This window comes from Anser anser (genome assembly GCF_964211835.1).
Source record: "Anser anser genome assembly, chromosome: 10".
Classification (NCBI taxonomy): domain Eukaryota; kingdom Metazoa; phylum Chordata; class Aves; order Anseriformes; family Anatidae; genus Anser; species Anser anser.
In genome coordinates, this window is record NC_139730.1 from 10,525,426 (window position 1) to 10,541,008 (window position 15,583).

The following is a 15,583-nucleotide window of genomic DNA, read 5'->3' on the forward strand; positions in this document are numbered from 1 at the left end:
CACGGCGCGCCGCTCCCATTGGCGGGGCGCCGCGAGGGGGCGGGGACTCCGCGGGGTGGGCGGGGCTTCGGGGGTGGGCGGGGCGAGCGGCGCCTCACGCAGCGGAGTGGAAATAAATAAATAATGGCGGGCGAAGGGCCGGGGAGTGAGGGCTGAGGGATAGGCGTGTATGAAGGCACGGTGTGTGGAAAAAACCACATAGAATCGTTACGGTTGGAAAAGACCTTCAAGTTCATCTGGTCCAACTGTCCCGCTACCACCAAGATCACCCACTAAGCCATGTCCCTAAGCACCACATCCAACCTTTCCTTGAACACCACCAGGGACAGTGACTCCACCACCTCCCTAGGCAACCCGTTACAATGCTCTGACTACTCTCTTATTTTTATTAATTATTTATTATTATTTAAAATAATAATAATAATTTATATTATTTATTATTTATAGTATTTAATACTAATTATTATTTAATAATATTTATTATTATTTTACTATAATTTTATTAAATAAAAATAATGATAAAAAAGTTGTTTTTTTTCGTGAAAAGCAGCGGGCAGAACACATCAGCCAAGTGCGAGGCAGCACCACCACCTTCCCTCAGGGAGAGGGGAGCAGGTCGCACCTCAGGGGCCGCCGCCATCTTCCTGCACCTCTGTGGTGTCAGTTGTTCACTGCCCTGGCCACAGCCACAGAAAGCCGCCGTGTGCCAGCAGTCTTCTTTCTCTACAGCCACCATCCCCCAAATCTCTCTTCTTTTCTTCACCAACACAACCCCACACTCCTTCCCTGAGGTGCAAAATTTGAGGTGCCCAGTGGCTGAGGCCACACACCGCCTCCCCACACTGAGGCTGCCCTGGGCGGGCTCCCCGCTCCCGTGCAGGCTGGCAACTCTGGGGCTTTGTCTAAATCCAGTCCCAAAAGATGGTCCCCCAATACTGGAGTGCCAAATGAGGCCAGGTCCTGTAGAGGATTGCTCCTCAGCTTCGCAAATACCCCACCCTTTCTTGGCAGTTGAATGACTTCAGGAGGATGGCAGCGTGCATTGGCCTGCTCCAAGAAGGCCCCATGAAAGGACCTGCAGGCCTCGGAGGGGAGCGGGAAGTGAAGCGGCTTTTTGTCTAGCACATATCTCTCATTCTGGCATTGCGTGCAAGGCTGAATTTAATTTACGGTAAACAAAATGCTATGTGCTAGTCTTTGGAAGTAAAGCTGACACTACTAATTTTTCAACAGATGAAGGCCTGTGAGATTTTGTAGATGAACAGCACAGAGGCATAAATAAGTTCCCATCTGAAAAATTAATAAAATCTGTCTGACAGCATAAATGTTAACATTCCTGCAAAGGCGACATCAGTTACGTGAAAACATCATTTCTGCTCTGATCTCACAGATCATAGAGGCACTGTCAGCAGTAATGAGATCATGACTACATGGATAATTAACTTGTAATTCCTTTCTGAAACAGCAAACAATTGCATGGCTAGAAATGTGAGGAAATGACACGAAGTTTAATTGGAATGGAGGAAAACGCAGAGCTCTGTCAAGATGCAATAGACATTTCCTATTGCACTGTCTCCTGAGCTCAAGATGTATACACCGCAGTGTTCTCAAACACACTTAAAAGTCTGCCAGCAAGGTTAGCTCTCCAGCAAGTTCACAAGCAGAAGGTTTTGTATTCTGGACAACTGCAAGGGTTGTGGATTGCAGTGGGTACATAGAGCTCAAGTAATCGCAGTAATCACAATAATCAGTAATAATATGTCTTATTTTTTATTGGGTGAACCGCTACTGAGCATAGACTGAAGTGTTACGTGCCTGTGAAAACCCTCCCCTGGCTTGGCCATTAGCCATTTTCTTCACTATAAATAGCTTTACAAAGGTCCAGCATACACATATGGGGTTTGGATGATGTACATGTGCAGGTGTATGGAACACTATGATTTCTGTGTTTTTCTAAATTCTGGTGGTTTTTCAATTTTCTTAGATATGTTGTCTAGACTCTGATCTTGATTCCAACTCTAATCAGTAGTAAAGTTTCTGCTCATTTAATACAGACTTTCGCCAAGGGCAGCACACACTTACATTTAACTGTTCAGCAATGCTGTATGCATCTGTCTATCTGTTTGAGTTGGTTTGTGCAGAGTGCACAGTCTGTGTATCTGACACAAGATAACCTGCCTAGAACCACAGCCTTGGAAATCACATCTAGAGTCAGTGACTGCACTCTGCTGGGTTTATTAATACCAGCTCAGAAACTGAGAGGGTGCTCTGGCTTTAGCAGGGGGTGTGTACGCATGTTCCAAGTACTCCAGGTCCAGGAATCACACGGAACCTTCAGAGCTGTTTCTCAGTAGATGACATTCATCCTGGTGACACTCAAGTAGCATGCTGCTGAAGGACAGCCGGGGCACATCTATATTTGTGCCATTGCTCATTGCTGGCATGTCCCTATCTGAGGAAAGAGGCGGTCTAGGGTTACTGCAATAAGTCTTCCAACTGCAGTCGTAGGAAAGTGGCAGGGAATTGCGTTTGTGTGAATTAATTTTTACTAGGGGAAATAAATGTGAAGTTTGATGTCATCTGAGCTATCAGAAGAATTTATGACGTCTTAAGATAGAAGGCAAGTTTTTAGGTAGTAACATTGTTTGCTGTATATTTCTGATAATTGACGGTGACGGACTTAAACATTCTTCACTGTAATTGTATCTGTCTCTGTAAACTGAGTAAACACATAATCTGAAAATCTTATTTAGGCAGCAGGGTTCCAGACAAGCTTAATTATGCTCATTCTAATTTATGTAATTTAATTTCATTTTGGTAGGAGAAATATTTGTTAATTCACTTTTCTAGTTAGTAGTAGCTTCTAAGGGAAGCCTTGTTGTTACAATTATGGGAAAAAAAGTCTTTCGGGGAGCCAGACAACATTTTCTGGTATGTTTCAAGACGTTTTCTCTGTTTAATATGTTAGAATTTGCATGATTTATTTTATCACCTTTACCATAAATAGTATTTCTGCATAACGTCAGTGTTTTTTATCCAGTAAGATATTGCTAGCTCTAGAATTCACATTCATGTTTGCAGTGCTAGAAGACAACGGTGAACTTCTTTGTGTGCTTTCTTACAGCCCCAGGAGGCTGGACTGCTTTCAGTCATTGATATCAAACCGGAGAGTGGAAAGTTTCTTACCATTTTTCACTGGTTCAAAAAGTTGCTTTCTAATAAGTCACTGAATTTGTTGACTTTGTTAGCTAAGTAATCCTCAAGAATATCAATAAAATATTGATTAAATAAATTTGAGGTGACACCAAGTACTTGAAACTATACAGACTGTGAAAAGTAGTTTGAAAGCAAAGCTTATGTGAAAGCTTCTGCAGAAGCTCTGATAACCTTCTTGAGTGACTGAACTTTGTATTTTTTATTTTCTGTGAGAAAGTGGTTTCAAAGCTTTTATCTGTTTCGCTGAGTTAGAAATAGATATAACCATAGATTTCTTAATATTTGGCTGAAACGTTTCCATGAACTCTGTTGATTGTAGTAGCAAATTTCTAGGAAAATGGACCTGAGCAGTTTTGTATCCACAATTTTGTTGAGCAGCGGAGGGCTGTGGGAACATTGCAGCTCTGACAGAGCACCAGGTGGTCTCCCTGTACGAGCATTATTTCATGCACTGTTATTAATAGTGGGAGGGTGGGAAGGAGTGGGCTTTGGGAGTCAGCATTAAGATTGCCTGTGTACCTTTAATGTTGTCCCACATGCATCTGCTTTATCATACAGCTTTGCATTTCACATCCACGTGCTCTTTTCACACCTCCCACATTGCACAGGATGGATGAAGTGTGCAAGCTCCAGGTCAGAGCAAACTTCTCTCAATTCAAGGGTCAATGGCCTGCCTTGCTTCCTCTATGCTTTATCATGGGGATCATCACTGATCTTTTTCTGTGAACTTCATTTATGAAAAAAAAAAAAAACATTTTCACAACACCTGTGAACCCCCAAAGGGCAGTATGTATCCCTGTTTTATAGAAAGGTTTGGAGACCAGGAGTCAGAATAAAGTTAAAAGAAACGTCAAGTTTCAATTTCAAGAATGATCACTTGAAAATTCTAGAACAGGAATTTTCAGGTCATTTGCTAATGTATTATGGGGCATTTGTGGTCACAAGAGAGGGCTTCCTACAGGATGCCTGAGTGACAGTACAAAAACAGTGCTTGCCAGCAGCTGAAGGGTGAACAGACTGCAAACCAGCCCACCTCCAACTGCATAAGACACCTGAAGCACAGTCACAGTGTTGAGCTGAAGACAGGACTACTCCACAGTTAGGAAATTGGGTGTCAGGGTCACAGACGAGCCACTCAGAAAACACAGGATACACACCAAAGACACAGAGGCAAGAAAAGCCAAGCATCCTGTTAGGAAATTATGCTTTGGTTTTTCCCATGAATAATTCCAGGCCCTGAGCAGTCCTCAGACAAACCTATTCCATCAATACATTTTTAAGCAAGAAAAACTCATGCTTGAAATCAAAGTATGTAGCTAAGGATCTTTATTTTCTTTTACAGGACTGAGACTTGTCATCTCAAAAGCCTCACTGAGGATACCAATGTCAGCCAGATCTGGCAGTGCAAGACAGTATGAAACTAGTGGCCAGCTGCCTGGTCATTCAGGTTCCCCACCAATTGCAGATTCTAGTGAGACTGAGGCTGAAGGCTTGATATTTTATCACATGGATCTTTATGGATCAAAGGAAAGGTTTGATATCTTTCCCGAGGAGCCATCTGGTCAAGCAGACAGATCTCGGGGGAATAGCAGAAAGGAACCTGCATTGAGCAGTGAAAAAATTCAGCACTCACAAGAAGCTGGATATGACTTGGAAAAGGAGGTTGCAGAGCTGGCCAAGATGTATGGGCTTGATGAGGATAAAGAAAAAGAGCTTGCGCTTCTTGGAGGACATCTGGAGACGGTGGAGAGAAGATGGCCACCGGCTCACACACAAAAAGCAGGATCGCAAGGCTCTGTATACAGTGCGTCAAAAAGCAGCTCTCCAGTAAAAGATCAAAGTACCAAGCAACAGGGACTTCCTGGCGAGGCTTCTCAAGATGAAGATCAGAGCAAAGCCATAGCAGAGGATGACGCCGAGAGCCACATGTGGTCCAGAGAGGGGCTTAGCAGCGGTGGCATGTCAGATGAGCGGAGCAGCCAGGCTGTCAGCGAGGAGGAGGAAACAGCAGATGTTTTTTGCTCTACCTGCAAGACGCCAATCCGAGCCTTTGACAAACTGTTTGGTGAGCACAGAGATCATGAGGTGGCTCAGCTCTCCAATGCCGTGGAGAGTGAGAAGGTAAGACAAGTGTGCTGTGGTGCCTCTAAAACAGTGGTTGGACATGCTGAGACTCATGCTGGGTTTTTCTGGTAGGAGGAGATTCATAAAAACATGTGCAAATTGGAAGAACAGATTGCTCAGATAGAAAACTTTGCCAGTCACTTGGAAGAAATCTTCATCACTGTAGAGGTAAGGCATTTCTCCTTGGGCTAACACTTTGGTACTGGGGCGTGAACGGATTTAGCAGAGTCACAGTATTCAGTTGTTAATGGGGTAAGTAATTAGAGTACCAGAACTCAGAGTTATCTTGGGGTTTGCCTAGACTGAGGTACTCAGGAAAATTCGTCCTAATTGTTTTTTTAAGTGGACTGGTAAAACCACATTAAACCTTTACACAAAACTTGCATTCAGAAATAAAGCCATACCCACCCAGGTTTTCTTAGTTTTAAGTGGCCAAGGACCTGTGATCTAGCTAATCCATCCACAGTGCTTTGTGCTCACTTGGTTTCATTTACAGATCCAGGCAAACCCTTGGACCAGCTGCTTCGAGATACACCACTTCAGGGGTTGTGCTCCTGCGTGGCTCATGTCAACTTGGCCCTGGGGGAAGGGGTCCAGCCGGTAGCAAGTCAGATTGAAGCCGTAACTCAAGGCACCTACTGTCTTTTCTCTGCTGCATGTGGCACAGAAGGACATCAGTGCCTGAGCAGTGGGCAGCTGCTGACAATAAAGCCTTGCCTGCTCCTTTAATCTTCCTTCCTAATGCTTTCTCCAGCAGCAAGTGAAGATATCAGCATTAACTGCTCAGCTCCCCCACGGTGAATCCATGGATCCCACTGGGTTGCCATGGTTTCTTTAGTGGAAGGATTTGCTTGATTGTGTAGGTAGAAATACGAGGGAGATTATGGCTAGGATCTAGCCCAAGTTGTGCTCCCTGGGCTTAGGTTGGAGACAGTTGCTTTGCATCATTGTTTTTATTAAAATTTCTGATGCTCTTGTTATGTCTGGAACCAAATCCGACAGTCTGTTGTGCCTCAGTCGGGGAGAAATATTAGAATGAACACCTGAAATGCAAGTTAGTCAAATAACACCTTCTGTGTACTGGCATTGCATCACTGTCAAGGAGAATTTTAGGCAGGCCTGAGAAACATTTTTCATTGACTGAGTTATGGATCGGGTCTGATGCCGAGGAACAAAACCCCAAATGCCTTGCAGGAGAATTTTGGGAGGCAGGAGCAGAACTTCGAGGTGCATTACAACGATGCAGTGCAAGTGCTTGCTCAGAAGTACGAAGAACAGTTGGAAGCCCTGGGGGAAGAGAAGAGGCGGAAGCTGGAAGCATTATATGGGCAGCTCGTCAGCTGTGGGGAACATCTTGACACCTGTAAGGAGCTGACAGACACAACCCAGGAGCTTTACCTGGAAAATGACAAAGCCAATTTTATGAAGGTAAAGAGCTTTGATTGTCAAGGCCCCTTCTAAATGCTTGCAGGTAGTCTACAGCAACTTTATTGCTAGAGAGTATTTGGGGTTCCCAGTCTGCGTGCTGTTACTGCTCTAGGTGCTCGGCATGGGGGCATTGACTTGGTGGGGCAACACAATGGGGCCAAAATGCAGCGGCAGCAGAAATTTGTCATTTGGATATGCAATGATTTATGAGTCTTGCTGGGGTTCGGAGAGAAGATAGCTCTAAAAAACTTGCCTCAGGAAACTCTGGAAACACTTAGCAGTGTTCATCGCCCCACGCAGGCTCAGCTCCCTTGCTCTGTTTTGGGCTCACAGGAAGCAGGCTGATGCTTCCACTTTGGAAGATGTTTCTTTTCCTTGCTCATTTTGTTGGACAGCTCAGCTGAACAGGAGGCTCCAAACTAAACACATTATGAGCGCCTGCAAAGTGACGGATGAATCCCACTGTTGAGGAGGTGTCAAGAGCTATTTCTCTTAGCAGGTAGAAAAATAATAGGGAAAAAAATAAAAATAAAATTTTCACTGCTGATGAATGATTGCTCTAATGTGAACTGTCCTGTAACTCGGGTGAGTGGGAGTATTTCTATAGCACAGTTACAGCAACTTCTGAACTGGACAGTAAACAAAGCTCTCAAGCACCTCCTGTCCATTCCAATGGAAGGACTTGCAGGGGCAGCCCAACCTGATGAACTCTTTTCATGAGATGACTTTTCCATTCCTCTGCATCTCTGGGAATAACCTTATTTTCTCCTTATCTCGTAAACAGTTCTACATCATCCATAATAACCACTGTTCCAATCTTTCAGGGGGTGGGGCTGAGGCTCCTCTCCCCAGCATAGCACCAAGTGGTGAATAGCTCTTGCTCATGAGCTCTCAGCTGCTTAGGTCCTCCAGGGACTGTATGTCAGTCTTCGAGAGAAATTGCTGCACTGACTGCACATCAGTGCTGGCCTTTGGTCTCTTGGGATGTTCCTGGTGTGGCCCTTGGCTGGGTAAATTATGGTAGCAATGCTCATACTACCTCCAGTACAGACAATGTTCACAATGTTATTTTCACCAACCGTTGTTGGCTTTCCCTGGTGGGCGATTGAGGAAGGAAAGAGTCTAGAGTCTAGCTGGGCAGATGCTGCTCCCTGCCTGATGCTGCGTGTTGTCTTACTGTAAATGCCCCATGACCTGTCCATTTGAATGGGCTGTTACAGAGAGCTTTGCTCCTAGAGCTGTGCGAGAGCCAATTAGCTCACCCTAAGGGCTGCATTTGGGACATGTAAGACAGGTCAGCAGCACGATGTAGTCTCCTCTGGCCTGATGCAAGAAATATATCTTTTCTTTCTTTAACACACACTCTCTTTTTTTTTCTACAGGCAGCAGTAACCATGGTTGACAGGTAGTATCACAGTTTGGGATTTCGTGTCACATTTCTTCTTGCTAATTGGAGCTGTTATTGTAGATATTTGCATGTTCTATATTCCCTTCAGGCACACAGATTTTAGCTAAGCTACTAGAGCTACGGAAACCTTTAGTATTTCTTGTCTAAACTGCTGCAGAAGAAGTTGCTCTAGGAAGTTCAACACTCAAAACTAGTTTTGAGCCAATTTCAAAAAACTCAGAAGGAGAGTTAGAGCATGAATAAATCCCTGTTTTCAGCTGAGTCATAAGGAACCAATTTCAATGACTGAAAAACAGGATTCTTAAAGATCTTGATAGAAAGGCCCTGGATACCTGGATACCTGCCTAAAACCAATCACCCGAAATAGATTACTAACAAGCTAATTTATGCATTAATATAGAGGGGTAGAAAGTCAAGCTGTGAGTGCTCAAGGCAGATCATGAAAGATGTTGAAGCAGTTGGAAGAAATCTTAAGCAAGACTACATAATTTGCAATATATATATATTTAAATTGATTGGCATACATTTTGAAAACATACAGAAAAGATACTCCTTTTTTTCAAAGTTACAACACCTAAACCCAAGAGATCCTGAATTGGTAACAGAGTCATCAAAAAAATGAGATGAAAGTCAAGGAGCAGAGGGGCACTAGGGGAAAATCTCACGCACCTGCTCTGTGGCAGCACAGGCCACGCAAAGCATGGTCCCTCAGTCCCATCTGCATCCAGCTGCTTGCGTTTGGCATCTTGGACACTGATCTGATGTGGCCACACACCCAAGCAAAGGGCATGGGAAGGCTGAGCTTTAAACAGCTATGGAAACATTGTTTTAAGGAAACAGATGTTGATTTTGATTGATGAGCTTGCTGTTCCTGTCCTCTAAACAATAGATATCATAGAATGGTATCTCCAACACTGTGGTGCTTCTAATTAGACATTTTTTCTTATGTTATAGACTGGAAGAATTCTTAAAGAAAGAAGTGGATTTAGAGCTTTCAACACTGCCAGAATTTGAAAAGCGCATCATAGATTTCTCAGAAGTTGAACAACTAATGAACTCTATTAATACTATTCCAGGTACTCTTCCTATCTGATTATTATTTAAACCTATTTACATTCAATTAAGTATATGTATTAAAAAGAATTCTATCACTTCTTTTAAAGGAGAACTGCAAAGGCAGAGTTAGCTTCTCCCTAGCTTGCCCTCTAGATATTTTTAGTTTGCCTATATATGCAGAGACTCTGGAAGCTATTTCTGTATTTTTTTTCACTTGTTTTTAGTATAAAACTACCAGAACTTTCTAGTTCCCTGCTTTTGCTGGATGATTTCCTAGAGGACTCACAAAGCCACCCACCTTTTTGAGGAAGGGTCAGGCATGCTGAGCTGGTGATAACTTGTCTTTCCTTGTAGTTACTTGAATAAAGCAGAGAGGGATACCAGAACAATACCAATTATACAATCTCTCCAGCTTCTCTCAATAACTAGATTTCAGTGCTTTGTTTCTCTGCTATTTAGTAAATGTTTTCCTGTCACCCACGGGAAACAAAGCAAAATCCAAATAAATTCCTAATGATAAAAAAAAAAAATGAAAATTTGAGAGAGTAAACCTTTTCTGGCACACCACAAATAGTCAGAAATAATCAGACAATATGCATTTTTTTCCTGCCCATACACTGTGGTTTTTAAAAGTAAAATAGCATTTGCCGCTTGCTCACTTGTGCTGCTGACCCTTTGTTGGACAGCTTTTCATTTGTCTTTCCTCCAGAGGATCTTCAGCAGCAGGGCTGGCCCCCAGGGGTGCAGTGCCTGTTAGATGCTGCTCTTGCAGGGCTGTACTAGCTGGCTGGGGAACAGAAGCTCTCAGAGACGGGGTGGTGAAGTTTACAGAGAAAGAGTGAGCTGAGGTTTTTGTTATTTTGTTGTTCTGATTTTGATTTGAAGAAAGATGAGTTTGTACACCAGAGACCTGATGATCATCTCCAGCTATTTACTGGGTCAGCTCCTAACTCTTCTCCGTGTGAGAGGAATGTGACTCCACTCAATGCCTAGGCTTTGTGTTTACGCTTTTGTGGGAGAAGTGTTTGCTTGTCAACAACAGATCATGCTTCACATACATTCAAAAACCGATCTGTTTTCCCCTCTGCAGCTCCTTGTGCCCCTGTGATCAATCCCCAGGCTCCCAATGCAGCGACTGGCACTTCACTGAGAGTTTGCTGGGGCCTCTTCTCAGATGACACTGTCGAGTGCTACCAGCTGTGCTACAAACCAGTGAGCAATGAGAGGCATGGTGACGAGCAAGCAGGTACAGGAGGCTGAGACCCAAGGCGAAAACCTTGGTCCCCACTGTCAAAAACAGCTTGTTCCAAAGTGCCTCCGGACCTTGCTGTAGCAATCAGTTCACCTTCAGTGGCTACTCTGTCTGCCACCAAAATGTCATATATGCCACCGCAGCTCCTGCTTCCAGCTTTGTTACACTTTCCCTGCCAGGTCTGTCGTGCTGCCAGCTGCATCAGGACCCATCGCAGGAGCAAAGACAGGACCATGGGAGCAGCTGGGATAGCAGGAGTGGGAAGGAGGGGCAGTGGATGCAGTCAGGTCCCAATAGAAGCATTTCCTTTCCTGAGGGGCAGACACTGCAGCAGACACACATACACCGCATCCAGTGCAAAGCACGGTATTTTTAGAAAGCAAATCATCCTATTATCGGCACGCCCACTTAAACCCCCACAGTCATTTTACAGTTTATCTCAATGCTAATAATAGGTTGCAACTCCCCAACACCCACAACACCCAAAAAAGAATCACAGAACCATTCTAAAATGTCTCAGCTTTATGATAAAACTGCATTTTCTAATAGTAATGTTTCAGAACCTTTACTGCAAACACCCAGACACTTCTCAGATATAAGCGGAAGCCTATACAGTGCCAAATGGCCAGTTCAGAAAGAAAAGCAGAACTGTACAAATTTTATAAAACAAAGAATGAAGAAGATAGTATTGAAATTGCTTCAGCTCTTGTCCACTGCTGGGGAGAGCTGAACGGATAGCATCCCCAGAGTGGTAACGTGCAGGGTCTTTTAAAAAAAATAATCAGTGATGGGTGGTTGACCTACCTTTCAGTATTTTTTGTTTGTTTGTTTGTTTGTGTTTTTTCTTTTTTCTGAGTGATGTTGCTCCTGCAGAAGCTGATGCATTATCCAATTTGTCAGTTCTTAGAGGAAGGCATGGTGAAGCAGCCAAATCAGAGTAGGGAGCAAAGGAGCTCTTGAACTCATCACACAAAACAATAAACTGCAACTCCTATTATTTGATGAGGCCTTGGGGAAGGGCAGGTAACTGTAAAGACACTGTAAATGCTTTGTTTTTTTTTCCATTTCAGAGCATGTGCTAAAAGTCAAAGAAACTTACTGCACCATTACTAATCTCTTGCCAAATACACAATACGAGTTTTGGGTCAGTGCTTTAAATGCTTCTGGCATCAGTCCACCAAGTGAAAGAGCTGTTTATGTAACAGGTAAATGTATTTTGCTCATATGACTATGGGATCTTCATAGTGAAATCCACGGTAGTCTCTGGACTTTATGTCAGTAATGCAGGTCAGAGTGAGACCTTGAAGCACTCATTCCAGAGTCCTTTGACATCTTAGAGCAGAGAAGGGATGAACTTTTATGGCAAAGATAAAAACAATGACAGAAATAGAATGAGCATGCATAGAGACAGGTTATACATCCCTTTTCTGACTAATTATCTTGGAACCTTTATAGTCCAAATGAAGTTTTTGAATAGTACTGCTAAACACCCTGCCTGCTGTTTATCGTTCATGGGGGAAGCAGATTTCTTTAACCATATAATATTGAGTAAGCAACTTTGCTATATGTTTTAAAAATCTTTCAAGCATGCTTGTTGCAAATGTCTTCAAGCAAGCTTGTTGCAAACATCTTCAAGCAATTACTTAAATTGCTCTTTTGCCTACTTTTTAGCTCCTTCACCACCTATAATTAAGAGTAAAAAGATACGAAGTTGTGAAAATGCAGCACTGGTGTGCTGGGAATCTAGAGACATTAACCCCGTTGATTCCTACATGGTCGAATTGTCCAAGCTGACAGATGAAGAAAATGACGACACTATTACTGAGTGAGTCACTATTCTATCAAGTTTACAGCCTGTAGAGAGTAAACCATTTAAAGTCATGTGATATCAGGTAGCACTAAGAAAGGACCCTTTGGTCAAAAGCCTAAGACAATGTGTTCAGAAATGTGCAAGCCCAAGGATGTGCAGAACAACCTCTGGGGAACTGTGGACCATACAGGGCTGAAGAAATGAATTGTGCCACAAGAAGCATTTTAGTACCTGTGATTTGATTTGCCTGGGGTAGGGAGTAGAAAATCTCCGTTGTGATTAGGAAATACCAATACTGACATTATCAGTAACAGGATCAGGCACACGTATTCAAGCTTTTGATTCTTAAAAAATGTATTGGACTAAAGTCAGCCCCAAACTACTTGGCTGTGGAGGTTCCAGAGTGGCACTGCAAGGAATGAGCAGCTGGGTTAGTTCTGCATTTCAGTATCTCAGCGTATGGTGAAAGAATACATCTGTGAATCTGCTCTTCCTTTTTTCACTATGACTTAGCCCAGCCAAAAGGAAGAAGTGTATAAAAATCATAATATCCTATCACAAAAGTCTAGCTCTGTTACAATGGCATTGAAATATCCTCTCTCTCTCCCTGAAAAACAAGCTGTATATGTTAGTTCATCCATTAACTATTAAGTATATGGGAAATTTAAATGGAATTTAAATAATTAGATGCAATTGTAAGTGATGGTTGTGTGAATATTTCATAACAAATTATTTAAAAGAACTTGATTTCTGTGTTTGCACACTATCGATGAACAGCCTGTGGTATTTTTTCAATTTTACTCTCTGCTGGAAATGGTTTAAGGACATTTCCCATTTTAGAGTTGCAGAAATATCTTTCCATATCAAGCTTAAATATAAAAATTCAAGTTATGGTGCCTACTTGTGAGCAGTCAAATGAGATAATATTTTCTCCCTATCCTCTGTTTTGGCAGCAGCTTCTGTTAGGAACTGGATGTGACAACTTACAAGAAGCAAAGTTAAAATTTGTTTTACTTTTGTAGGAATTCACCTTTATAAACATTCCTTTCAGTAAACTTAATTGTATAATTGTTAATGGAAAATGAATATACAGGGCATGGGGAAAAGCGTAGAAACAAATGTAAAAATCTCAGAGTCTCTCTTACTGCTGGCAACTCTTACTAGAAAAGCTGAAATCTTGTTGAAGGTTATAAGAGAAGCCGATCATGTAATTTCTTCTCTGTTGTTCAGAAAAATAATCTCAAAGGCCCACCTTTGTTCTCTACCCTATCATTTTCCTCGGATTTATTTTCTATAGATCTATTGTTGGGATTCCTAACTGTGAAGTCCTAATTCACCTCCAGCCAATACAAAGCTATCGCATCTGTGTTAGAGCCTTAAACCTGGGTGGTTCCAGTGAAAGAAGTGAGCCTGTCCTGATACACACCACAGGTACTGTGCAGCTTGGATAACTCCCGCAGCTTGCCATAGCATCTACTCTCCCAACAGAAAGCTTCCTGCTGGCTCCAATGGTGTCTGGATCAGGTCCTAATCTCTTACATCTAATTACGCATCTGGTAAAGTTTTAGAAATGAAAAAAGTCTTTTCGTAACAATAAGTGCATTGCTTTAGCTCTGTTATTCAAAAACATTTTTTTGCCCAGTTCATTTGAGACTTGAAAATTTCTAATTTCTAAACATTTTAAAGGAGTAGATCAGCCCAGTGCCCCCAGATATCACCAGCTCGCCAAGTACTGACACACCAGGGAAGAAAGCTGAGGTGTGATTTCAGTTTACTTCAGAGATTACCTTGAATGCTGCTGCTGGAAGGTATAACTGAGGCAGTCAGCACTTTCCAGAGTAACGTAGGTATGTGAAGCCTTCCTGTGTCTATATTAGCACATCTCCTGCTTGGCTGGGGGAAGCTCTGAAGGCTGATTTCTTTATTTGTTGGAAAAAGGTGGTCCATCTTTCAGCTGGAAGTTTTGGGTTTTGGTAACTGTCACAGTATTGTATTATCCTCTCTGCTCTTAGTGCCACACTGGACAAGCATTAAGCTTCTCTGCCAAGGGGAAGTTGGAAGCCCTTGCACCTCCCAACCTCTAATCAGAGCTCATTTTAGTGCCTTATAATTACAGACACCCATTTTCATCTTTAACATTGCTATAATGATGCTGCAACTTCACTGGGGTGTCTCAAACCTCCCATGACACTCACAGATGCACTCACACCGTACCTGTCTCTCTTTTGCACTTACCTCATGTGTGAGATTTGCAAATTTTGCTTATTCAGCAGGCTGACCACACACCCATGCAAGACGTTAGTCCCCGAACAAGCTTTAACACAGCTCTGGCTGCATTTCAGTTACACATCTGTCTGCTACATGTTGGTGACACCCCAGAAAAGAAACAATCGCTCTTACATCCCCAGAGAGGAGGACTCATGTTACTATTGTTTGTGTCTATTTTAGCTACTCAAATCAAACTCAGTATTTGAGATTACCATTTTTGCTAGCACAGCATATGTTTGTTTTCAGCAGCACATGCCTATAATTGTGCTGTCAGTTTGTGTTGTATTTGCTTTGAAGTAACTGCACTTTGATTACAATGATTTAATTTGGGATTAGCACAGAGAGATTTATCTTCTCAGAGCCTACATTATGTAAACAGCCGATGCACATTGTTCTGTCAGCTGCAAGCGCACACCTCCAGCGCTGGGAATGACCTTTGGTTCCTCCTTGCTGGGGCTGATGCACAAACACGAACTACCAACAGCATCTGTGATGCCGGTGCCTGCTCAGCTGAGCACCGTGTGCCAGACATGCTTCATGATGTCTCCAAAGGTGGCGAGGCAGAAGTGCTTTCATCTTGGGCTGGCGTAGCTGACCTGCCTCTCTGAGGGCTGCTCTGAGCAGGAGCTGCTGAAGCAGGAGGGGTGCTTGCTGTGTTGGGCAAGCAGCTCTCTGCCAAGCCTCACAACTCCTGGACAGAGTTGGGCACGCACTGCTGGGGGCGTTGTGGCAGCTTTCACAGCAGTCCCCTGCTGGGGAAGGCTCTCAGAGGGCTGCTAGCATCAGTCACATCCAGCCCGCGCTCCGTGAAGACAGGTGGGTGGGGGAGGCTGAACTGGGTGGCCTCTGGGGAATGAGCCCCACACTGGGGTGCTGCGTGTGGCACTTTTGTAGTCATCCCTCCTCTTCAGTGTGCCCAGCGTTTACGTGGATGAGTGGGGCCATGGAGAGGCCTTTAAACCTCTGCCTTTTCCTTTCAGTGATTAAAAATATATTACTTCAGCTCTGAGGAAGATGACGG

General features: G+C 43.3%; 1 protein-coding gene across 3 annotated transcripts in view; it reads left to right on the forward strand.

Annotated features, from left to right (window-relative positions):
* FSD2 (fibronectin type III and SPRY domain containing 2) overlaps window positions 1–15,583 on the forward strand; it is a 23,471-nt gene continuing 7,888 nt past the window's right edge. Inside the window, exons 1-10 of one of the 3 annotated variants that reach the window (XM_083850693.1) lie at window positions 1–2,931; window positions 4,559–5,337; window positions 5,413–5,508; window positions 6,535–6,768; window positions 8,151–8,173; window positions 9,131–9,252; window positions 10,323–10,478; window positions 11,555–11,689; window positions 12,156–12,309; window positions 13,592–13,725. In XM_083850693.1, coding sequence (XP_083706819.1) covers window positions 4,600–5,337; window positions 5,413–5,508; window positions 6,535–6,768; window positions 8,151–8,173; window positions 9,131–9,252; window positions 10,323–10,478; window positions 11,555–11,689; window positions 12,156–12,309; window positions 13,592–13,725 — 1,792 coding nt within the window. In that variant the 5' untranslated portion in view covers window positions 1–2,931; window positions 4,559–4,599. The remainder of the gene's footprint in view (window positions 2,932–4,558; window positions 5,338–5,412; window positions 5,509–6,534; window positions 6,769–8,150; window positions 8,174–9,130; window positions 9,253–10,322; window positions 10,479–11,554; window positions 11,690–12,155; window positions 12,310–13,591; window positions 13,726–15,583) is intronic. The other 2 variants (XM_083850692.1, XM_083850694.1) reach the window with 2 other exon arrangements.